Source organism: Salmo trutta, chromosome 20 (genome assembly GCF_901001165.1).
Source record: "Salmo trutta chromosome 20, fSalTru1.1, whole genome shotgun sequence".
In the NCBI taxonomy this organism is placed as follows: Eukaryota; Metazoa; Chordata; class Actinopteri; order Salmoniformes; family Salmonidae; genus Salmo; species Salmo trutta.
The window spans coordinates 21,419,499-21,445,595 of record NC_042976.1 but is presented as its reverse complement, the minus strand read 5'-3'; the positions used below and the strand labels follow the sequence as shown (position 1 = coordinate 21,445,595).

The 26,097-nt window shown below is 43.5% G+C and overlaps 1 protein-coding gene across 1 annotated transcript; it reads left to right on the top strand.

Annotated features, from left to right (window-relative positions):
- The first annotated feature begins 4,360 nt into the window (after positions 1–4,360).
- LOC115155675 (LON peptidase N-terminal domain and RING finger protein 2) lies at positions 4,361–11,214 on the top strand. Its single transcript, XM_029702552.1, has 10 exons — positions 4,361–5,667; positions 6,761–6,879; positions 7,669–7,791; positions 8,466–8,627; positions 8,746–9,071; positions 9,200–9,314; positions 9,605–9,726; positions 9,843–10,164; positions 10,309–10,458; positions 10,595–11,214. Exons 1-10 carry the CDS (start codon positions 4,926–4,928, stop codon positions 10,751–10,753), a joined length of 2,340 nt encoding a protein of 779 aa, XP_029558412.1. The 5' UTR covers positions 4,361–4,925; the 3' UTR covers positions 10,754–11,214.
- Positions 11,215–26,097: the final 14,883 nt, after the last annotated feature.

The window sequence follows — 26,097 nt, the reverse complement described above, 5'->3', positions numbered from 1 at the left end:
TATGAAAAGACCCCTGGTGGCATGTCTGGTGGGATAAGTGTGTGTGTCAGAGCTGTGTGTAAGTTGACTATGCAAACAATTTGGGATTTTCAACACATTAATGTTTCTTATAAAAAGAAGTGATGCAGTCAGTCTCTAATCAACTCTTAGCCAAGAGAGACTGGAATGCATAGTGTTAATATTAGCCCTCTGATTACAATTAAGAGAAAAACGTGCCACTCTGTTCTGGGCCAGCTGCAGTTTAACTAGGTCTTTCCTTGCAGCACTGGACAATAATCAAGATTAGACAAAACTAGTGCTGTTAAGAAGGTAGAGCAGCGCTTTATTAAGGACATACTTCTCACTGTCTAATAACGGATGTAAAAAAAGAACAATACCAAAAATGAGTTATGTAAAAATGATTTCATACTCCACATTTAGGGGGGCCAAAAGGGGGTCCAAAATTGTTGTCACAGGGGCACTGGCCCTCCCTGGCCCTCCTCCCCAGAACCGCTAGTGGGAGGGAGGGAGAGAGGAGGGATGGTGAGTACGGTGAGAGGCAGCCTCGCTGCTGTTCCCTCTCTCCCCTCAGACGGACCATCAGATTCAGGCCATCAGTCCAGTAAAAAAAAGGTTGGAAAACACCTACTCATTCAAGTAGCCACCATTTGCCTTGATGACAGCTTTGCACACTCAACCGGCTTCACCTGGAATGCTTTTCCAACAGTCTTGAAGGAGTTCCCACATATGCTGAACACTTGTTGGCTGCCTATCCTTCACTCTGCGGGCCAACTCATCCCAAACCATCTCAATTGGGTTGAGGTCGGGTGATTGTGGAGGCCAGGTCATCTGACGCAGCACCCCATTACTCTCCTTCTTGGTCAAATAGCCCTTACACAGTCTGAAGGTGTGATGGGTCATTGTCCTGTTGAAAAGCAAATGGTAGTCCCACTAAGCGTAAACGAAATGGGATGGCGTATCACTGCAGAATGGTGTGGTAGCCATGCTGGTTAAGTGTGCCTTGAATTCTAAATAAATCACAGACAGTGTCACCAGCAAAGCACCCCCACACCATCATACCTCCTCCTCCATGCTTCACGGTGGGAACCACACATGCGGAGACCATTCATCTACTCTGCGTCTCACAAAGACACGACTGTTGGAACCAAAAATCGCAAATTTGGACTCATCAGACCAAAAGACAGATTTCCACCAGTCTAATGTCCAAATCCTTCTGTTTCTTGTCCCAAGCAAGTCTCTTCTTATTATTGGTGTCCTTTAGTAGTGGTTTATTTGAAGCAATTCGACCATGAAGGCCTGATTCACGCAGTCTCCTCTAAACAGTTGTTGAGATGAGTCTGTTACTTGAACTCTGTGAAGCATTTACTGGGGCTGCAATCTGAGGTGCAGTTAACTCTAATGAACTTACCCTCTGCAGCAGAGGTAACTCCAGGTCTTCCTTTCCTGTGGCGGTCCTCATGAGAGCCTGATTCATCATAGCGCTTGATGATTTTTGCGACTGCACTTGAAGAAACTTTCAAAGTTCTTGAAATGTTCCGGATTGACTGACCTTCATGTCTAAAAGTAATGATGGACTATCATTTCTATTTGCTTAATTGAGCTGTTCTACAACACAACTGATTGGATCAAACACATTAAGAAGGAAAGAAATTCCACAGATGAACTTTTAACTTGGTTTCTCAAATTATTCCCTCGCCTGGTTCTCCAACTGCTTCTCTGATAGAGTTCAATGTGTCAAATCGGATGGCCTGTTGTCCGGGCCTCTGGCAGTCTCTATGGGGGTGCCACAGGGTTCAATTCTTGGGCTAACTCTTTTCTCTGTATACATCAATGATGTCGCTCTTGCTGCTGGTGATTCTCTGATCCACCTCTACGTAGACGATACCATTCTGAATACTTCTGGCCCTTCTTTGGACACTGTGTTAACAACCCTCCAGACGAGCTTCAATGCCATACAACTCTCCTTCCGTGGCCTCCAACTGCTCTTAAATACAAGTAAAACTAAATGCATGCTCTTCAACCGCTCGCTGCCTGCACCTGCCCGCCCATCCAGCATCACTACTCTGGACGGTTCTGACTTAGAATATGTGGACAACTACAAATACCTAGGTGTCTGGTTAGACTGTAAACTTTCCTTCCAGACTCACATCAAACATTTCCAATCCAAAGTTAAATCTAGAATTGGCTTCCTATTTCGCAACAAAGCATCCTTCACTCATGCTGCCAAACATACCCTCGTAAAACTGACCATCCTACCGATCCTCGACTTCGGCGATGTAATTTACAAAATAGCCTCCAATACCCTACTCAATAAACTCGATGCAGTCTATCACAGTGCCATCCGTTTTGTCACCAAAGCCCCATATACTACCCACCATTGCGACCTGTACGCTCTCGTTGGCTTGCCCTCGCTTCATACTCGTTGCCAAACCCACTGGCTCCAGGTCATCTACAAGACCCTGCTAGGTAAAGTCCCCCCATATCTCAGCTCACTGGTCACCATAGCAGCACCCACCTGTAGCATGCGCTCCATCAGATATATCTCTCTGGTCACCCCCAAAGCCAATTCCTCCTTTGGCCATCTCTCCTTCCAGTTCTCTGCTGCCAATGACTGGAACGAACTACAAAAATCTCTGAAACTGAAAACACTTATCTCCCTCACTAGCTTTAATTACCAGCTGTCAGAGCAGCTCACAGATCACTGCACCTGTACATAGCCCATCTATAATTTAGCCTAAACAACTACCTCTTCCCCTACTGTATTTATTTATTTATTTTGCTCCTTTGCACCCCATTATTTCTATTTCTACTTTGCACTTTCTTCCACTACAAATCTACCATTCCAGTGTTTTACTTGCTGTATTGTATTTACTTTGCCACCATGGCCTTTTTTTGCCTTTACCTCCCTTATCTCACCTCATTTGCTCACATTGTATATAGACTTATTTTTCTACTGTATTATTGACTGTATGTTTGTTTTACTCCATGTGTAACTCTGTGTTGTTGTATGTGTCGAACTGCTTTGCTTTATCTTGGCCAGGTCGCAATTGTAAATGAGAACTTGTTCTCAACTTGCCTACCTGGTTAAATAAAGGTGAAATAAATCAAAATAAAAGATGTGTGCCATTCAGAGGGTGAATGGGCAAGACAAAATATTTAAGTACCATTGAACAGGATATGGTAGTATCTGTCAGGCTACCGGTTTGTGTCAAGAATGGCAAATGCTGATGGGTTTTTCATGCACAAACAGTTTCCCGTGTGTATCAAGAATGGTCCACCACTCAATGGACTTCCAGCAACACAATATTAGGAAGGTGTTTTGTATTAAGTGTGTATAGTTCTATATTCAGGAAAATAACCCTGATTGTTTCACAATATGTGATGTGAGCAATCAACACAGTGTTCCTATGACAGATGCATTGTGTCATAGACTAGTCAGGTCAAACAAAATGAGAGACTTTTAAAGAGTTTACCTTGAGGGGTGCAACAACTGTGTGATATAATCTTAAAACAAAACATTCTCTCTGAAAGATAAAGGATGTATCTTCCCTGTACTTTCGTAATGTGATTATTCCTATTTTCTTTGTTTAGTTTAGACCATTGAGATGGGTAGAGCAGCAGCCAGTTGTTTACGATTCATGAGGCCCCCCTTACAAGGGCCGAGCAAGCGCCCCCCAGATTACTTCCTGTAATCCTACACATGGGGGAGACTGAACATTTTGTGAGTTTTATAACTAATCTCATGCTATAAAAAAATCCCATGAGGCTGATTGAAAATGTTGCCGTTTTAAAGCTAATTTCCTGTTATTCTAAACATTTTGCCAGTGGCAGCATCATCGTACAAATGCGAAACGTTGGGAGATGTAAATCATCATAAAAGCGGAGCCTTTTACAACTTTCAAATGACACAAAAGCTATTGTTACCTGGCTGAGAGATGGAGAGAGGAAGAGTTAGGGAGACACTTCCACAGCCATTACAAAATTATACATTTTGTAGCTACTTAGCCTGCTATCTGAGTTGGTCATATTCTTGTTATTATCATATCGAATAATGCCTAAAGTTTCTTTTGAAAATGGCATCCACCAGCAATTTTGACCACATTTTCAAAGGATAGGATTACAGTTTTCCGTGTCTTTTAAATCACTGCAATAGGTTTTGACAGTGTTCTCAAAACAATTGTAAGTGTTATTCTCGCTTTGCTTCTCATGTAAATGATTACATAAAACAATATATCCCACCGGTTGTTACATGAATTGAGTGCGGGGTGATTTACAATGTTGATGGTATTGGGTATATACAATGTGTCGTAACCATATAATGGACCAATGACGTTTCACCAAGTAACGACACGTGCTTATGTGCGCGGCGATGCGTCTCTGAAATTGAATTCATCAACTGAACAGCAAGATACCTGCCTTTTAATTTAATTTTTCCTAACAGTTAGAAGTTCATTTGGCCATTTAAACGGAGTAGGAAATTTGCAAACCTCCGATGAAGGATTTGTGCTGCCAACAATGTTTTACAGACCGCCTTCTTGCTGTGTTTTGAGGAGGCGTAGCTAGCGAAGTTAACGTTATGTCACAGATTGGAGGTTTGGTTATGTCAGCCACCTAACGTTAGGCACATGGGAAATGGGCATTACGGTGCTGTAATGCAGAATCGGTATATATAGGTTGACAAAATGGGAAGTCTTCATACGAGCTATTTTGACGTTAGTCACCAGCTTGGTGCGTGTTCTATTCGGCTCTCGCGGAATACGGCCTACTAGCTTTTCTCTTGGAAAACAACACGGGTCTTTCACAATGGCACATGTAAAAGAGTCTGAATTATTTTTCTGATGAGTAAGGAGTGTTTTTGTCTGATTATCAGCTAAGTTGTCAACACTGCTAGCTAGCTAGCTATACGTTTATAGTCCGAGACGAAAATGGAGACGGGAATCCAAGCTCATCAGTTTGTCCACGCGTTATCCAGCCCCGGAGCAGCGGGTATATGCACTGAAATGCTCGAGGTGGCAGCGGAAGCAACCCGGGCAGGTGACTACGACCTTGCCGCGGAAATCTATAGCTCTCAGCTGGTGGACCTCCAGCATCCAGACCGGGGCATCTGTTTGCTGAAAGCTGACGCTCTTGCCCAGGCCGGGCGGATAGCGGAGGCGCTTGACTCGTACTGCACCGCGGCCAACATTGGCGAACTTCGGCCGGACGAATTGCAGCTTTTGGTTGTAAACATAGCACGGACTCTTCGCGAGAAGGAGCTAAACATTCAAGGGAAGGCAACGAGTTGTCATAAAAGTGGGAATGGAGACGATGGTGTTGGGGGCGATACAGAGGCATTTGAGGACGAACCCCTGGACTTGTTTTCGTGCCGCCTTTGTAGGTGTTTACTGTCCGAACCAACCACCTTGGAGTGCGGCCATACGTTTTGCAAACATTGTTTAGAAAAAGAAACTGTCAAAGACTGCATACAATGCAAACATAAACTGAACAAAAAAGACGTACAGATCCTACCCATTGGGCTTAGAGTAAATGTCATCCTCAGTAGTTTGTTGGATAAATGGTTCGACTCTGAAAGTAAAGCCAGGAGGCATTGGATAGAAGGTGAGGTCTCACAGAAGAAGCACGACTACTCAGATGCTTTGGAGAAGTACAACAAAGCCTTAGAACTGGGTAAGATAATGTAACATTTACAGTTGGGATAAGCAATTGTCTGATTCTTATGTTTTAGAACAGATTATGTATTTTATGTAACCCCTTTACCGATTTAAAACCAGATGACCTACTTTTCACTATTTCACATCGTGTCACCGATAGGGGGCGACACTGCACTGCATCTTTCGAAGCAATTATTTCATAAACCCAGTAGTCCCCACTCCCCACATTTCTACTCTGACTCCGAGTCTCATACCCCATGGATTGATATAATATTCATTGCATAATGGTTGTGCTGTTACATTAAAATTGACTGAACTCCATTATCTTTCCCTCACCAGCTATCATTTTACCAACATACTCCATGTGTTTCTTATTTAGGGAAGCTGCCGGGATTTAGGTCACTCCCTCCTCCTCCTTTCTACTTTTGAAACACCCGATCAGCGCTGAGCAGTTCACTCCCTATAGATATGGACAGGAGTTGTTTTCCCCAACTGTGTGACCCGAGTTTGACCAAGAGAAACTCAGGCCCCTAATTAGCCCCTTAGAAAAAAACTTGTGTCCTGACCCTTAATACAGAGAGAGCATTGAGTCACAGTCAGGAGTGAGAGTGAGCCAGCATCAGTGTGATTAAGTCCTTTGGCGTTTCAGTGGAGGCTGGCCGCACAGCAGCTCTGACTGACTCCATTCTTTCTGCTTTAATGTCAGCTACTGACCCGGTTGTGTAAATTGGGGCACAGCGGAGTCATGTCATCCACAGAGATTAGCCAAAAATAGGCAATCATTAATCAGAATGTTGACCTTCTCTCCCCTCCCCACTAGCCAGAAGGGCGATACATGCTATTGTAGGCCTAATTCCCAGCACAGATTGTGCATGGGAGATTACAGTGCAATATTCTAATTGAAGGAAAATGTTTTCTTCTGTTTGCACATGATAAAAGCATTTGGTTGTTTTCTGACTCACTGTAGGATTGTCTGTGCATTTACAGGCTGGATGCCTGCCCAGTAGCAAATGTCATACTGTGATTAACATCCAACGTCACAACAATGTACCTGTTTGAAAAGGTGTAAATTACATTTTCTCATTCTGCTTGGTCTCTCTGTTGTGCAGCGCCATCTGTAGGTCGGCTACTGGGACAGCGTGCTGAGCTGCACTTAGAGAGTAAGAACTACAGCCAGGCCATCCAGGATGCAGAGAGCCTGTGTAGACTCAACCCTCTCTGGCCAAAGGTGAGCGAAATAGATATGCAACTCAATCTACCCAGCAGAGTATAGACCACTAGATGGTCTCTGTATATGTGGGCCTAAAATATTAATGTCTCTGTCTAGTTATTCACATTTGACATTTTAGTCATTTAGCAGAGGCTCTTATCCAGAGCGACTTACAGGAGCAATTAGGGTTAAGTGCCTTGCTCATGGGCACATCGACATATTTTGTACTTAGCCGACTCTGGGATTCGAACCAGCAACCTTTTGGTTACTGACACAACGCTCTTAACCGCTAGGCTACCTGCTGCGGTTATGTAATGAACACCAACTACCTCTCCACAGCCACAGGCTGACCCAGCTAACACCCAACACATTATACATGCTTAGGACTGTGTAGCTATGTATGTGTTAAAGTATGATTTGGAGGCTGCTATGTGTGTTCACAGGTGATATAGGATGCTACACGCTTGTGTGCATGTTAATATGCAAATTACCACTGCTGACAGAGATATGCAAAATAGAACAGATAGAGCTGAAACCCAGGCACTGTGGATAGGGAAGAGCTTATGTTGACCTGATTGAAGAGCTCCTGGATGTTATGACAATAATTACCAAGTTGGGGATTTAATTCCCATGTTTTGCCGTTTTTAAAAAGTTATCTCTTAAATTGTTTAGGAAGGGCACTAACAATACGTTATCAGTGTTTTGAATATATACTTCAGAGGTATAATTGAAATGCCAATAGAGTAGTTCCTGTTCTCTTTTTGTGTGTCCCTACTCAATGTTTTTCCTCTCGCTGTGTTTTCCCAGGCCCACTACATCAAGGCCTCAGCCCTGAGAAAAGCCAACCGCAACGATGAGGCCTTAAAGGAGTACTTCATGTGTGTGGCACTGAAACCTGATTGGATGATGGTGAAGCTGGAAGCCCAGAAGGTAATACACAATTTTACCCCCCCTTCAATTCAGCATTCCTGTTGAAGCTAGTTCAAAAATGTAAAAAGTTTCACTCTTTTGTCCATTTATTTCCATTACACAGGATCAACCACAAACATAATGCCCTTAATGTCACATCACAATAGTATAAAAAAATCACTGTACAATTGCTATGGTACTAATGCAGTATCACTATGTACGATATGACAGTGTAAATCTGGCTCTATGCTTACCAGACAGGATTAGTTTGGTTTTAAATCCTGCTCCACAATAGGTGATGACGCAATGCCCCCATTCCAGCTGTCTTAGCTGGGGAGCTATGCCAACCCTATCCCCTGCTGTCACTGTGGCCTGTTTTAGTATCTCCACTGCTGTTACATATTCACTGCAATATGTACTGTCACTATGACAAGACCATCTGTTCAGTATGTGAGCCATGTCCTTTATTTCCACTGTCACATATTCCCTTTACACTATGGATACTATTTCAAGTTCCAAGTTTTTTTGCACTTGCACAAGTACAATAAAACACCTTTCTTACAGAGAGAGTATTGAGGCAAGTCAGGAAGGAGAGTGAGCCAGCGTCAGAGGGTGATTAAGAGTTATAAGCTACTTATGAGTGCTATGACATTGTATGAGCGTACTTACTGACAGTGTGTTCTCTGTTTTTGTAGGTGCTTAGTGAGCTGTTCTCGTCAGTGTTTGAGAAGGATGGTCAGCCCACTCCCATACATCCTCTACAGGGTGGTCCCTCCACTCGCCTCCTCAAGCCCCCTGCCCTGTACGGCTCTCTAAACCCCTTCACCACGCCACAGAGGCCTGGCTGCACCTCACAGGTCAGTACGTGCATACATACATGCGCACACACACACACACACACACACACACACACACACGTTTACACTCCCACACACCTATTTCTCATAGTAACCCCTCTCCTTTTCCATTCTCCAGGACTTAGAGTTCAGAGTGAGTAAGAGTTCTTTGTGCGATGGTCCCTCAGACTCCAAACATCCCCTGTCCCCCAGCAGTGAAGCTGAGAAGCCCTTGCTAGAAGACGCCAAGAGCCTGGCCAGTGTCCTGGCTGCCCAGCCTGCCCCCCCAGGCAGCCTCAAGAGACGACACAGTGGGGAAGGCCTAGCCTTCAGCCCTCCCTCCAAACTTCTCAGACCAGATGAAGCCTGCTCCTCCTCTCACCTTCCTGTTGCTTCCCTCTGGGGAAGGACGGTGTCCTCAGACCTGCTCGACAGTAGAGATATGGAGTGCTCCCTCTGTATGAGGTAAGAGGACCATCAACCAACCACCACACAATTATATCTTTACGGTTAGCTACTCAGGATGTTTGATTTTCAGTCAATAGTGATAATTACCTCTACTGATAAAGCTCCTGTTATTGTGTTTCTTCCAGGCTGTTCTTTGAGCCTGTTTCCACCCCCTGTGGACACACCTTCTGCCTCAAGTGTCTAGAGCGCTGTCTGGACCACAACCCCAACTGCCCTCTCTGCAAAGAGAACCTCTCCGAGGTGTGTGTATATATATATATATATATACACACACACACACACAGGAAGTAGCTGTGCTCTATATGTGTATGGAAGGCTTAAGGCAGAGCTGGTGATTATGAAAATTTGCCTGTAATTTCTGTCTTGTGTGATAGAGATTTAGTGTGACAAAAACAAAGTTGGCACAAAGCTTCCTCTGACACAGGTATTAAGCTAGGATATTGGACCAATATAAAATGTAAAGAAAAATGCACAAAAGACATGGATGATCCAATCAAATGTAAATGTTCTATTCCACTGTGTAATTCCAGTATCTGGCCACTAGAGGGTTCAACAAGACCCTGCTGATGGAGGAAGTGCTGCAGCGTTACCTGGGAGATGAGCTGGCGGAGAGGAAGAAGATCCACGAGGAGGAGATGAAGGAACTGGCAAAGTGAGTCGCAGATTTGATCATTTTACTTAGCCATTGACTTAATTGGTAAATTAATCCTGTAGTCCTGCTTTCTATGCTAATCACTGACCAATCTCGTGTCCCTCCTTCCACCCTAGCTTAAACCAGGAAGTGCCGATCTTTGTGTGCACCATGGCCTTCCCCACCATCCCCTGTCCACTGCACATCTTCGAACCGCGCTACCGCCTCATGATCCGCCGCTCCATGGAGACCGGCACCAAACAGTTTGGCATGTGCATCGCTGACGAGTTGAAGGGTTTTGCTGATTACGGCTGCATGCTGGAGGTCCGGGACGTCAAGTTTTTTCCTGACGGGAGGTCTGTGGTCGACACCATCGGTGTGTCCCGCTTCAAAGTACTGAGCCACGGCCAGAGAGACGGATACAACACGGCCAAGATCGAGTACCTGGAGGATAAGAAGGTGTGTACTGGCAAACGCTGTGTGTGAGGAAGGTCATGTATGTGGATACAAAAAGTGCGTTATAGATACTCGTATCCTCACTTTTGTACGTTTGGTGTGATTAGAGTGTGTGTACGCTAACTGTTTTATATTGTGTGTGGTCAGGTGGAGGGCCAGGAGTTAGTGGAGCTGCAGAAGCTTTATGTCTCTGTGTATGACCAGGCCAGCGGCTGGTTCACCTCCCTTAAAGACAACATGAAGAGCCAGATAATCAGCCACTTTGGACACCTACCCGGGAAGGACCCTGACCCACAGGTACGACACTAACCTAAACATCTCTTACACACACACACACACACACACGTCTCTCTTGGTGAGACCCACACACTCATGTCATACAGTGATTGAGTGTGTTGCTGTTATCAAGTTGACTTCCTCCCTCTCCCTCCAGGGTAATCCCAGTGGTCCAGCGTGGGCTTGGTGGCTGTTGGCTGTGCTGCCTCTTGACAACCGTGCCCAGCTCACCATCCTGGCCATGCCCTCCCTCAAGGACCGCCTCATTGCCATCCGCAGGGTCCTGATCTTCGTCACGCGCAAGAGACCACGATGACCGCTCAGCCACCACCACAACCACTTAGACCATGCATGGTCATTCACTCAATCAGTAAACCCACTCAGCTTTCATATGAGGGAAATGCCTTTGACTCCTTTACAAATGGCGCTCTCTGAATCTGAAGACATTGGGTTGGATTGTAGGGAGGGATAGGGAGGTCATTGTTTCTGGTTACCCATCCATCCACCTATCAATGTCCAGTTCACCTGTCCTCTGTCACAAGAACTCACTGGAATTATGGACTTCTGTCACGCTATCTCTCAACTTCTTATGTCCCCTCTCTCAAGGGAGGGAATAAGAGAGGGCAAAAATCAGACTGGTGACTGTCATGATGTGCCAGAACTGAACAGAACTGGGCCGACCAATTAACGGTGTTGGGTCCACAATGTGACTTGGTGTACTTTTTTTTTTATTTTTAAGAAAAATAAAGACCTGACAAGTAGCCAATGGCGAATGTATTGGGTTGTCTTCAGTTTGGGTGTTATGTTTCTGTTTAATCCCTGCTGACTATGGTGACTCATATATAAAACCCAGAGTGATAGAAACCTCCAAATGGAGTAGAAGGTGTACATATGAGAACCTGCTCCTGCTTAAATGGCCTCTTCATTTCTACATGGCTGGGGAAATGGATGCAAAACCAGAAGTTTTGCATCTAGCCCAGTCATATGTACAGTTGAAGTTTACATACACCTTAGCCAAATACATTTAAACTCAGTTTTTCACAATTCTTGACATTTAATCCTAGTAAAAATTCCCTGTCTTAGGTCAGTTAGGATCACCACTTTATTTTAAGAATGTGAAATGTCAGAATGATAGTAGAGTGATTTATTTCAGCGTGTATTTCTTTCATCACATTCCCAGTGGGTCAGAAGATTACATACACTCAATTAGTATTTGGTAGCATTGCCTTTAAATTGTTTAACTTGGGTCAAATGTTTCAGGTAGCCTTCCACAAGCTTCCCACAATAAGTTGGGTGAATTTTGACCCATTCCTCCTGACAGAGCTGGTGTAACTGAGTCAGGTTTGTAGGCCTCCTTGCTCGCACATACTTTTTCAGTTCTGCCCACACATTTTCTATAGGATTGAGGTCAGGGCTTTGTGATGGCCATTCCAATACCTTGACTTTGTTGTCCTTAAGCCATTTTGCCACAACTTTGGAAGTATGCTTGGGGTCATTGTCCACTTGGAAAACCCATTTTCGACCAAGCTTTAACTTCCTGACTAATGTTTCTTAAATATATTCACAATCTTCCTCCCTCATGATGCCATGTATTTTGTGAAGTGCACCAGTCCCACCTGCAGCAAAGCACCCCCACAACATGATGCTGCCACCCCCGTGCGTCACGGTGGGGATGGTGTTCTTCGGCTTTTTCCTCCAAACATAACGATGGTCATTATGGCCAAACAGTTCTATTTTTGTTTCATCAGACCAGTGGACATTTCTCCAAAAAGTACGATCTTTGTCCCCATGTGCAGTTGCAAACCGTAGTCTGGCTTTTTTATGGCGGTTTTGGAGCAGTGGCTTCTTCCTTGCTGAGCGGCCTTTCAGGTTATGTCGATATAGGACTCGTTTTACTGTGGCTATAGATACTTTTGTACCTGTTTCCTCCAGCATCTTCACAAGGTCCTTTGCTGCTGTTCTGGGATTGATTTGCACTTTTTGCACCAAAGTATGTTCATCTCTAGGAGACAGAATGCATCTCCTTCCTGAGCGGTATGACAGCTGCGTGGTTCCATGGTGTTTATACTTGCGTACTATTGTTTATACGGATGAACATTGTACCTTCAGGCGTTTGGAAATTGCTCCCAAGGATTATTCAGACTTGTGAAGGTATACAATTTTTCTTCTGAGGTCTTGGCAAAAAGGCACTGAGTTTGAAGGTAGGCACTGAGTTTGGAGGTAGGCACTGAAATACATCCACAGGTACACCTCCAATTGACTCAAATGATGTCAATTAGCCTATCAGAAGCTTCTAAAGCCATGACATTTTCTGGGATTTTCCAAGCTGTTTAAAGGCACAGTCAATTTAGTGTATGTAAACTTCTGACCCACTGGAATTGTGATATAGTGAAATAATCTGTAAACAATTGTCCTAACCGACTTGCCAAAACTAGTTAGTTAACAAGAAATTTGTGGAGTGGTTGAAAAACGAGTTTTAATGACTCCAACCTAAGTGTATTTAAACTTCCGACTTCAACTGTATATACCTCAATAATAGTGGTAAAGTAATAATCGCATGTCAAAGAAATGCTAAAGAGTCCTAAAATTGGTTTAAATGTAGATTGAAGAGATTTGGGGTTAAACTCATATTGACATTTTTGGAAACTTTCAGTAAAATAGACACATGCGTTTCTACACTGTAATTTGACATTGTTTATGAACATACTTTTGTATGTAGAGACCTAGTGGATTAAGCTATTTCAGGGGTGTGTAGAGAGCAGCGCTGGGGTCTTGAGGTTGCGAGTGGAGGGACCACCCTGCAGAGGATGTATGGGAGTGGGCTAGCGAGGGTGTATAAAATCAAGCACACAGCCATGCAATATCCATAGACAAACATTGGTAATAGAATGGCCTTACTGAAGATCTCTGTGACTTTCAACATGGCACCGTCATAGATTACCACCTTTTTAACAAGTCCGTCAAATGTCTTCCCTGCTAGAGCTGCCCCATTCAACTGTAAGTGCTGTTATTGTGAAATGGAAAAGTATAGGAGCAACAACGGCTCAGCCGTGAAGTGGTAGGCTACACAAGCTCACAGAACCAGACCGTTGAGTGCTGAAGCCTGTACAAATAGTCTGTCCTCGGTTGCAACATTCACTACCGAGTTCCAAACTGCCTCTGGAAGCAACGTCAGCACAATAACTGTTAGTCGGGAGCTGAATGAAATGGGTTTTCATGGCCGAGCAGTCGCACACAAGCCTAAGATCACCATGCGCAATGCCAAGTGTCGGCTGGAGTGGCGTAAAGCTCGCCGCCATTGTAGTCTGGAGCAGTGGAAACGCGTTCTCTGGTATGATGCTTCACCATCGCAGTCTGACGGACGAATCTGGATTTGGTGGATGCCAGGAGGAGAACACTACCTGCCCGACTGCCTAGTGCCAACTGTAATGTTTGGTGGAGGAAGAATAATAGTCTGGGGCTGTTTTTCATGGTTCGGGCTAGTCCCCCTTAGTTCCAGTGAAGGGAAATCTTAACGCTAAGGCATATGACATTCGAGACCAGGGGTGGGCTACTCCAGTCCTCAGAGGCCTGATAGGGGTCGAGAAAAAGTGTGACACCAAACAAACACAGAAGATGAATCAAATTGCATTCCAAACTGAATATCACGATTAGGTGATTATTGGAGTCAGGTGTGTTAGCTGAGGCTGGGGCAAAACTCTGACACCAATTAGGCCGTTGAGGACTGGAATTGCCTCCCCTGTTCTAGACAATTCTGTGCTTCTAATTTTGTGGCAACAGTTTGGGGAAGGCCCTTTCCTGTTTCAGCATGATAATGCCCCTGTGCACAAAGCGAGGTCCATATGGATTTTTTGTTGTTATGAGATTAGTGTGGAAGTACTTGACTGGCCTGCACAGAGCCCTGACCTCAACCCCATCGAACACCTTTGGGATGAATTGGAACGCCGACTGCGAGCCAGGCCTAATCGCCCGACCTCACTAACGCTCTTGTGCTGAATGGAAGCAAGTCCCCACAGCAATGTTCCAACATCTAGTACAAAGCCTTCCCGGAAGAGTGAAGGCTGTTCTAGCAGCAAAGGGGGGGACCAACTCCATATTAATGCCCATGATTTTGGAATGAGATGTTCGAGCAGGTGTCCACATACCTTTGGTCATATAGTGTATCATAGTTTAATGTAATCAAACTATGATAATCCAAATGATAGTCCAAAACAACAATAATGTACTGTACGTGTATAATTATTTTGTTTCACCTTGATCTGTTTGAAACATAACTCATTTTTGGGTGGTGATATGACATGCTGTATTCCCCATGTATATTTGTAAAAGTATCTGCATCAATTTTGTATCTGGAATAATAAAACACTCATGTTCAGATATGTCTGAAATGTATTTTGTTTCTGATTGTTTTGCTTGAAGTGGTCAAAAGATTAATGGTCGGCATATCATTGTGATGTTATCTGCACAGGAAGCTGAACCAACTAAGTCACAGTAGAGATAATGGATTGAGAGCATGTTTTGCAGAGACAAACACAGTGCACATAACATGCAAATTACTCTCATTGAGGAAAATAAGTCTCCTATAATATTTATTCAGATATTTGTAGAATATCCCCCATTTTAGCACCTGTAGGTATAATTGTATTTTATATTACTTGATAAAATATTGAATTTGGCCTTTACATACTATTTTACACGTTGAATAACACTTTCATAAATGGCAAAACAGACAAGTCAAATAAATGATAAGGAATAAGGTTTCGAAGTGTCTACTATATCTAGGAGATGTAAGAAAGGTCAGGATATATATATAACCCCTTTTTTTGTGGGGGGTGCAAAACTACTTCCATTCATTTTTGGTACTGGGACCGGGTTACCTTCATACTAGTCCCGTGACACCTGTGGGGGTCATAGAGCAAAACGGAGAACACCATCTTGTTTGTGAGAGTGGTATAGTAGTTTGGATGCTACAGACGTTTTCGTGAGAAGACCGATTTTCGGGATGTCTCTAAAAGGCGCTGCATGGTCTGACGTCTGCGTTGGCCGTGCAGTATTTACGGTGATATGGCCTCTGCAAGAGTCAGGGCATTCATACGTATTGTGCTTAGAGCTGTTGTGGAGGAAGTTCTCAAGGAAGTGAGTGGGCCTCCTGCCCTCACCTACCTTCAACCAATCATGTCAGTACGGAGCCCTCCGCATTGTTACAAAATTTGAGAGGCGCACAGCGATGCGGTACGGAGGTCAATTTGGCCTCTGGATGCCTCCGGGGGCTCCGACCACATTTACAGATCAAGCTTAAATTGTCTTTTAGTCTGACAAACAATGCTGTAGCTCTGCCTTTTTCCACCGCAGATGCGGAAGGCCGACATAGGCGGTTGTGACAGACATTTTGTATTATGTTAATTAGATTTAATGATTAAATAAAAAATATTCCGTTTTGAAACTCTGATCTTCTGACATAATCTGCTGCTACCTTTGGCTTGTCCCTCTTAAATATCTGTTTTTATAACATGTTTGCTTGGTGTTGTCTGTTTATCCTGGAAGGGTTTATGAAATGTTATTTTCTGGCCTTGATGTGGACCCTCTGCTTTTACAGGCAAAGAATTTTACACCAAGGTTTCTGTGCCAATGCACCACACTGTTGACATAAGAGTGTAAAAGCACCAGCAAATCAGCTCCAAGTGATTTTAATTTGAGAAATCTGTTCCAAATTATTCCCACACAGAGACATACAGTAGGCCATGTGATCGTATACAAATGTAAGCAAGGTTTGAAATGATTATGTTTTAGTGAAATATAGTGCTGAGCGATTAACCAACATTTTTGGGGGGTTATTAAACAACTAATTGACCAACATCGGTTCAATTACTTGAATTCCATTTAGGTCGGGTTTTGTGAGCCCAACGCGCCGTTTCTCTAGAGAGAAATCAAATCATTCAAAAGAGAAATCAACTCTAGAGCTATGTGGGACGTTGGGCTGAAGGGAGTTGTAGTTTTCATTAAACAAATATTGAACCTAGTTCAGCACAGAAACGTGGTAATTAACTACAATAACCATAATCCACTGCTTCATTTCCCCCGGCTCGGCTACGTGTCAGAGGAAAAGGCGAAGCTAAAGGTTTCTCTCTCTACATCTGTCCAAGATAATCCCAATTCGTCTCTATTCTTTTATTTTGGGTCTAAACTGGTTGCCTGCCTTCCTGCCAACGACTCCCATAGAGCCCCTCAGTGGAGGTGTCATAATACCCATAAAACCTAGTGGTCAAACAAGGAAATTGTTCAAAATTGTTTTTCCACCATTAATTTTTCCCATAGGGGATTTTTAGAAACTCTTAAAATAAGGGCTGTGTTTTATGTAGGCAGAGCAACACTTGTTTTGAGCCTCACATTTTTAGCAAGGCTTGCCTGTTTTACATGTTATTTTGGCATTAACACGTGTCACAAATCAGTTTGCAAACAATGTAAAATATATATATATCATTGAGTTAATAAAGCTGCAAGGCAGCTCCAAAATGCAGGTGTTTCAGCCTAGCTCAGTGCTTTCTGTGGTGGTGGGGCAAGCCAGCAGAAAATACAGAGCATTGTGCTGTGATTGGCTCAGTGTTCTGTCACTCATGGAGACAATACATCACTACCAAGTCTAAGGGTAGTGCTCGAACATTCAAGCCCGTTGAGTGCTGCCATAGAGATATATTAGAAGTGCCCATCCAAGAAGGCTCAAGGTAATTGGCCACAGATAAAATGACAACAAATCATGTGATATGTATAGTAGCTTTGATTGGACTGATCATGTTAACATCATACTTTCAAAATCTTAGCTAGAAGTCATCATCATGAATCAAGTCGACAATCTACTGGCAAATCCTTTTTAATCCTTGTCATATGAAGATAAATAATGAAGAGAAATTATAGATGTATTGGTGCTCATTGGCCATTGGCTCATCGGCCAAGTTGGAAATTGCAAATTCAACAATGAGTGGTTTGGAAGGAATCAGTGGCTAACCGTAAGCATTGCAAAGCAATCATTAGCCTGCTATTCAGTGGTGTCATGACGTTGGCCTGTGGGTAAGGTTTATGACCCCCCCCCATAAATACCTTTCTCCCTTTCTCTCTCTGACCCTACTGAAGGACTGCTGTCCTGAAGGACTGCTGTCCTGTTAAATATAGAGAGTCTGGGAACATCAAACAAATGGGGAAAGGAACCATATTTTGGTAATAAAACCAGTTGGAAATATGCTTTGGAATGTAATGAGTATGGATGTCAGTTCGGTTGTCATCTGAGACATTATGACTGATGACAGGACGACATAAACTGTACCTGGGAAAGTATACACCCTCTAGTTATCAGAGTCACATGGAATTGTTATGCAATTGAAATGTTTGATATTGAAATTGTTTGTTAGGAGATTAAATGTAATTTTAGCTTCCAAATGAGAGAAGTGGGTTTTCATAAGGAAAGTGCCCTGCTTGATCAGTGGCCCAACCCTGTGAAGAGACAGGGGTTATAAACGATGAAACACCTCCTTCCCCCTCTCCACTATATAAGCCTTTGATGAAAAGATAACCACATGTTCCAGTACGTGAGGTCTGCAGTCTCTACGTTAGAAGGACACACATGTCAAGTACAGAACTAAGCCAACCTCAGCGTGAGCTTTGGTGGTGAATGGTATGAACTTTGAGCTTATTCACTACAGAAGTGATACTTCCTAGCTGTTGAGTTAGCAGCGGCCGCTATAGACGTGGGCTAGGAAAGGACAGACGACGGATCCAGTCTAACAACCAGACGAAGATACCACCACGTATCCAATGTACCACCAGAGACATTCTTCCGAGGACAGGAAGATCTGTTGGCCAACCCGGCCAGCATCTACGACCAATCTACCGAAGCGCAGCTCAGAGTAAATATTTATTGCATTTTCCTTTTCCAAATGGGAGGTAATTTAGAATGCATAAGATAATGTATTTACGATAGCATAGCTGCTGTTTCTTTGTTCCTAAATCTTCCCACTCTTTCATTCAAGCCCAACCCCCTTTCCTTTGTGTAACCAGCCATCATGTATGACATCATTTGTATTCGGTGTATTTGTAATTCTGTGTGATTAGTTTAGGTATTTAGTAAATAAATAATTAAACCCAATTTTGTATTGCTGATTCAACTTGTTAGCCCAGAGTATACTCTGCTTCCTAAGAATTTAACATTGTTCAATGATCCGAAAAGGGTGTGAACAGACATATTTGGCGCACCCTGTGTGGACTCTAAAACTAGGCTGCACGTTTGGGTAATTTCGATAACATATTGGAGCCCCCGTGCGAGGAATCTAAAATAGGATGACGCTTTCATTTTGATTCAGCCTATATAAAATTGAAAAGCAGATTACATAATATACCAAGTTTATTATATACATTATGGGAATTGTAGACCGGAATTATTGGTGCGTGTGTGCTCTGGAGAATCGCCTCCGTGTTGTGCTCTGACGTAGTCAGTGGGTAGCATAAACTATACATTTATGTATGATGGCTGATAAAGCTATCTGAGAAATAGCGCATTTGGCCAAACGCTGGGCTATTTCTGCCTCTCGCGTTTCAGACGCGTGTTGGCTAGGTCATTATTAATTTCTCGAGCGAGGACAAAGAGCCAGCCGATTTAAATTTAGGAGAGATTAGCTTGACCAGCGATAAGTATCTCTCTGTCTCTCTCGCGTTTCGATGCGAGTAGACCACGGTGCATTTCGTTGTTTGCCGCGAGTTCCAGTTAAAATATCGTCAAATATCGCCGAAAAGGGTTTGAACATAATACGTTATAAGTAAAACCTTTCCCTTGCCAAGGGAATCCTATGTTGAGCATTTTTCAGGCATAAAGTAGCATTAGCTTGCTCGAGATGCTAAGCTAACAAAAGGGAAAACAGCCATTTTGTTATGTGCCACATTGTAAATCCTCCGCCTTGGGTACTTCCGCTAGATTTCAGCGTGTGCCAGCAGGGACCTCTGAAGAGTCACCAGTACTTTCCTTCAAGAAGAATTAGTCAGGTAACACTCAAGTCGTTACTCATGATATCCAGACGGATATCGATGTCTTATCCAATTGAACTAATAAGTGAAATTGCCAGATTTACATTCTCAAGTGGATCTTTTAAATAATATCCAAATTGATGAGTTTTCTAAATGAGACATTGTAATCTTTTTTCCACATTAACCTAGATGAATAAACCTCTCAGGTTAATTAAAGTTTAAATCCCAAATAGCCTATACAGGTTTGATTTATCATTAAAATTGATCAATCAGTAAAATTTGGTTTTTGCAAAACCCATTCAGTAATCCAGTACTGACAGAAGTCCTGCCCCCGCGGGAATCCCATGTGGCTTCGGCCCAAGGAAGAAGTGTACCATAGTGGGGAGTGTTCCCAACATTTGATCTACTGTTTACACTTATGATATCCAATCAATGGAGATTGTATGGATTATCATCTCATTCAATTTAATAAATTAAATTGTTGAACATACCTTAATGTTCTTGCAATCAAATGAGACACTTTTAAACTTCCCATATTATACTGGATGAAGCAACCTCTCAGGTTAATTCAAGTTTAATACCCAGATAGCCTACCCAGGTAGGATTAATCATTGGCATTGATTAATTAATTCAATTTGCTTTTGCAAACTCATTCACGTCCAACTTCCACATTACTGGTACAGTACTGATGGTTCGTCAACATCTATAAATAGATTAAACTTGTCTTTGCAGCTTCCAATGAATTCCAAACCCAAACATTGAAAAAAGTAGGAACATTTTTCCTCTACATTTTTCTAATAATGTGCAAGCTACCAAAGGAGGTAGTCACCACTCCTCCGCTAATTAGTGAACCTCCACCCATAAAAGGATTGATCTCTGACCTCAGCAGCGATACCAACCCTAATTATGCCATTAGCGAAAAAACAGCCGAAATTGCGAACGCTCTCCAAAATCAACCATCAAACACAGGCTTTGTGACGGTTCTCTCCACTTTAGCACTTATGTATTGCCATCAAAGGTTGGCATCGGTCCAATACCACAGTGCACAGCTGAAGCACGTGCAAGACATGGCTAACATGAGCGCACAGGTGGAGAGAACTGAGCAACTATTGACAAAAGCAGGAAATGAAAACATTCTGCTAGCCGAGGAACTGCGTTTGAAATCGGAAGAATTAAAAGTTGCAAATACTTATGACGATGAACGAGCACAAACTCTCGAACAAAATCGTAATCTGCAGGAACAACTCGATTTAGCCAAAACTAAATACGATGTAGTCCACTCCAAACTAGATAAATCTGTCGAGTTATCTATAAACAGGAGCGCACAATTTGATAACATGAAGGCAGTTTTGTTGAACGTTTTGTTGAACGTTACTCAAGGTAACAATGTTCTACTCCAAATTCTGCAGACCAAAGACGATCAGTTGATGAACACAATGACAAAGTTGGATGACAAATCAGCAGAACTTATTGAAGTCGCTGACCAAATGAATGATGAGAGAACTCAGGTGATGAGGATGGAAATATTGATTTCTAAGCAAGCAGAGGAAATCTCATCACTGAATCTCTCGCTCCGTACTCGAGACCTCTATCTGCAAACCATGACAGATAAGTTTGAGACCGAAAGGAGCAGAGGTGACACTCACGTGTCCAAAATCGGTACTCTAAGCGCTCAAGTGGACTCTGCAATGCAGCAGAAGACCACCCTTAGGTACCATCTGGAGGAAGTCCAGAATGGTCACGCTCTACAGCATGACTACCCATCCAAGCAACCGGAGTCCGGTACTCAAAGGAGTGAAGACGATAGGTTTCAGACATTGCCTCCATCATGTGTCCCTCAGTCTTCTCCTCTTGGCCATTCGGCACTGAGTAATATGGAGCCTCTTGGCCAACAAAGCCAAAGCTTGGCTTCTCCTCTTGGCCTGTCGGCCCCAATTTCTCCACAGGATGAAGCCAACCCTCTCCGCCCGCTTGGCGCGAAATACCTTGACAAACTCGTCAAGAATTTCCCCACCTTTGACCCCGTTCCAGGTCAGCCAAACGATACTGAGACGTTCCTAGCTGACATAGAAGATGCGTTGGATGGCTACCCGAACGCTACGGGGTCTGACAGGGTTTACCTGTTGAAGCGAACGTCGAATAGACACGTGACAAGGTTCATACGTCTACAACAGCAACACGTGCTAAATGACTACGCTAAACTTGCCACAGCTTTGAAATTAGAATTCAGTGGTTCTGCGACTCACAAACACGATAGCTCACTGGCTAACACGGTCAAACAAGCTCGGGACGAACATCCACAAGCTTTCTACCATAGGCTTCGTTCAGCTTACTTTGGCCTACTCACGGAAACAGGAATGGAAGAGCTGTTACCATTCAAACAAATGTTTCTGTCGAACATGTATCCCACCTTCATTACCTACTTGGGTCCTGCAGCCCACGTTGGCTTGCCTATCTTACAACTCAGAGAGCTTGCAAGCACAGCTTTTGAGGCATCAAAAGCTTGCAACATTAAGAGCCTTGACCACTCGGTTTTGAAGTTTGACCAGGAGCACTCACTCCAGTTAGAGGGTGCATTATCAGGTATTGGAGCGTCGAGAGATGACGCACAACAACAGTTTCTACCACGAAACCATGATTCCAATAACCGCCGCGGTCGAAATAACTGTAAAGTACGTCGCCTTCAAAATGACTACCGCTACAATCGACCTGTTCGCTACGTTCCTGCACCTAACCCACACAAAGTGTCAGAGCACAAGGGTAACAAAGGGTTGAAGGACAATCAAAACGTAGACCAATGTTCTCCAGAAGTCCCACTACGGGAAGAACTAAAGCGAGAACAATTTGAGAAAAGGGTAAAAGATAAGTCACAAGGACTAGACGGGGAATTTACGGACACCAGGTCCGCAGAAATTAACACCCATAGCAAGGACGTTAAAGTTCAAATTTCTCCCGCTCTCATTCAAGACCCTATCCAGGGCCCGCTTGATCAAGAAACAAGCCCCCGGGCTTTGTCTGTAGACTCTGATACAAAAGTTAAGAAGAAAAAGGTCAAACGCTTCGTTAAAGCCAAGCCCACTCTAAATCGGAAAAGTCAATCTGCTTCCACCTTGAACAGAAATGGCACATCACATCGTTGCGAACGACCACTCCACTTTGTGGGGAATATGTTCACTAACCACGAATCTAAACGGCCATACCTGGAAACAGTCCTGGAGGACTGCTTAACTTGTCATGCGCTAATTGATTCGGGTGCGACAATATCACTCATCTCTCAAACATTGTTTGATGATCTCAAAAGGGCTTTGAAGCCAACTAAACGTTGGTTAAAAGTGGAACAATGCGAAACTACACTTCGAGGGGTCACTCAGACTGCCTCGCCTCTCACGTTGAGAGTCATGCTGAAACTACACTTCAAGGACGTATCGCTCGTTCACCCTGTGTATGTTACCAGCCTCGAAACTGTACCCCTGCTACTTGGAGCAGACTTGATGGATCGATTACTCCCATTGATGGATTGGAAAACCAACCAGGTATGGTCACAGGCCACAGTGCCTTCTCCACTGACCAAACTGTCTTCCCTTAACGCTAGCTGCAACGCAGTCATTCACGAGGGGTATCTGTCGAAAGCACCCCTTGGGAAAAAGACGTTTAGAAACCGCTTGGTGCAGAATCCGATCCAAGGAGATATTACGATATCTCGACACATTCCATCAGCCAATCTGATTGACCATTCTTTTCATGATTTCGAGCCAGCTGTCTCTGTGAATGAGCAACTTCCCTCCTCCTTGCAGTCGTGCAATACGGTAGTTGAGATGAACTTCTCTTGCCCTTCGGACACTTCCGCAAGCACTGCGGCCGTCTCAGCAAGAAAAACATTGATGCGCAGAGTACACTCTGCTTCCGATGATACACCTTCTGCTTTGTTGGGGACTGTCACCCCTTACAATGACACTAATGGCGTCAGTCCAGCAACTGACCCGATGACTCCCACTGGTGAAACACTTTGCGATATCACAGACCGATATCCTCGTCTCAGTTTGCAGGTACTGAAGAGGTTGCCACACACGGACACGGTGGTGACTGACAGACCTCGACAGCCACTGAGGGTGTTGAAGCACAAACACCAGGAGATTTGGTTGAAAGGTTACAGCCATTCTCATAATAACGCGGCCACTGACAACTCGTACATAGGGTCCGACCTTTTCGTTTGCGCCTCGGACGCCAACACCACCCGCTGGTGGGGGGGTCCCGAGACACAAAGGGGGGGAATAGTAGCCCAGACCCACGATGAGCCTCATCGAGGCCGGTGGGGGGGTCGAGACTACGGACAACACCGTACGAGGCCGCCAGAGCATAAATCAAATCTAGTTGTAAACTCCCCTATGAGAACAGTGAGGAGCAGACAGGCCCCTAGACGTGGATTATCTTAGAACACATCTAAGATAGTACTGAGGTGTACCACACTGGTCGTAAAGGAAGTCCAAAGGACTTGTCCACCTCCAAAACAAATGGCAACAATAATCATTCCTTGCCATGTGTAGGTTCAACTACAATACAGCTAGTAATATGCTCCAATCATGTGTTCCGGTAGATAATATTTCAGAATAAATCGGTAGGACAACTGGACCCCTTGAATACCAGTACCAATACCACAGTCAGTCCAGCAACACTCAGTAAGAGTAAGAGGATTAGTAACATCACAAGTTAAATTGCTATTGATAATAGCGACATAGGAGTCACTCAGAGTGCAACACGGGGAAGGGAATCTCCATTGCACTCTTCCAATGGTTAACACATGCCACTAATAAATAGAACCCTCCGTTCAGGAGAAAAGTTATTAGAAGTCATTAACCATGATCACACCACGTACGACTGGTCTAATACTTAGAGGACTTCCGTCGTGAGGTTAGCTCCTCCGTGGATAACATAGCTGTGAAATAGACTTCATACCTACCGCCACTACAATAGTGGAAGACACCGTGACTTGTAGAAAACTACTACAGACTCCCTTGACACCAATTCTGACTGACCTCCAGGCATTGACCTGAAAATTACCTGACTACGTCAGACTCATTCTGAACAAGTTGTAATCTGCCAGGATACTTGGTTTTCTTCCCTTGACATGCGCGATTGTGTAAGCATAAACGCACATGCACAACGGAACATCCAATTAGGATTTATGCTAGGACCACTTAAGGGTCCAAGCAAAATACCAGCCTTAGTAAAGTTGAACATTTACTTCTAGGCCTTTGACTCTACAGCACTCACCAGTTTTCTAACCAGAAGTCCATAGGTCATCCTTGTAGACTGCCCAATACTAGTGCCTTACAGCTGTAGACTTATCATATAGTTGTCAACTTAGGATAGTACCCTAAGCGCCACCCCGCAAATTAGGAAAGCCCTAAATATGACATTAGACAATGCCATGATAGGGTCATTTTGCCAAGACCATGGACGTAGATAGAATACAGTCCAATTAGATGATTAAGGTGGCATAACTATATTTTGTTTTGTTTATGCTTTCATTCATTTTGTTTAATTTTCTTCGGCACATAGAAAGTGATTAAGCCATAAACAACTTGGAACGTAATGAGTATGGATGTCAGTTCGGTTGTCATCTGAGACATTATGACTGATGACAGGACGACATAAACTGTACCTGGGAAAGTATACACCCTCTAGTTATCAGAGTCACATGGAATTGTTATGCAATTGAAATGTTTGATATTGAAATTGTTTGTTAGGAGATTAAATGTAATTTTAGCTTCCAAATGAGAGAATTGGGTTTTCATAAGGAAAGTGCCCTGCTTGATCAGTGGCCCAACCCTGTGAAGAGACAGGGGTTATAAACGATGAAACACCTCCTTCCCCCTCTCCTCTATATAAGCCTTTGATGAAAAGATAACCACATGTTCCAGTACGTGAGGTCTGCAGCCTCTACATTAGAAGGACACACATGTCAAGTACAGAACTAAGCCAACCTCGGCGTGAGCTTTGGTGGCGAATGGTATGAACTTTGAGCTTATTCACTACAGAAGTGATACTTCCTAGCCGTTGAGTTAGCAGCGGCCGCTGTAGACGTGGGCTAGGAAAGGACGGACGACGGATCCAGTCTAACAACCAGACGAAGATACCACCACGTATCCAATGTACCACCAGAGACATTCTTCCGAGGACAGGAAGATCTGTTGGCCAACCCGGCCAGCATCTACGGCCAATCTACCGAAGCGCAGCTAAGAGTAAATATTTATTGCATTTTCCTTTTCCAAATGGGAGGTAATTTAGAATGCATAAGATAATGTATTTACGATAGCATAGCTGCTGTTTCTTTGTTCCTAAATCTTCCCACTCTTTCATTCAAGCCCAACCCCCTTTCCTTTGTGTAACCAGCCATCATGTATGACATCATTTGTATTCGGTGTATTTGTAATTCTGTGTGATTAGTTTAGGTATTTAGTAAATAAATAATTAAACCCAATTTTGTATTGCTGATTCAACTTGTTAGCCAGGGTTCGTGAAGATAACCAAGAATTTACAACTTTCATTATGAGACTGAAAATAAAATGATTAAGATGACGGCTATCGATGTAAAAGATTACTAAGTATTTTAAGAGTTTATTCGGAAGATAACGGCTCTATAAACGTTCT

Excerpts from the sequence above, each read along its gene's own strand:
- LOC115155675 (XM_029702552.1), top strand. The coding sequence starts at position 4,926 with ATGGAGACGGGAATCCAAGCTCATCAGTTTGTCCACGCGTTATCCAGC. Across the intron at positions 9,072-9,199 it reads GAGTGCTCCCTCTGTATGAG|GCTGTTCTTTGAGCCTGTTT; the intron begins GTAAGAGGACCA and ends TGTTTCTTCCAG. Across the intron at positions 9,315-9,604 it reads GCAAAGAGAACCTCTCCGAG|TATCTGGCCACTAGAGGGTT; the intron begins GTGTGTGTATAT and ends GTGTAATTCCAG.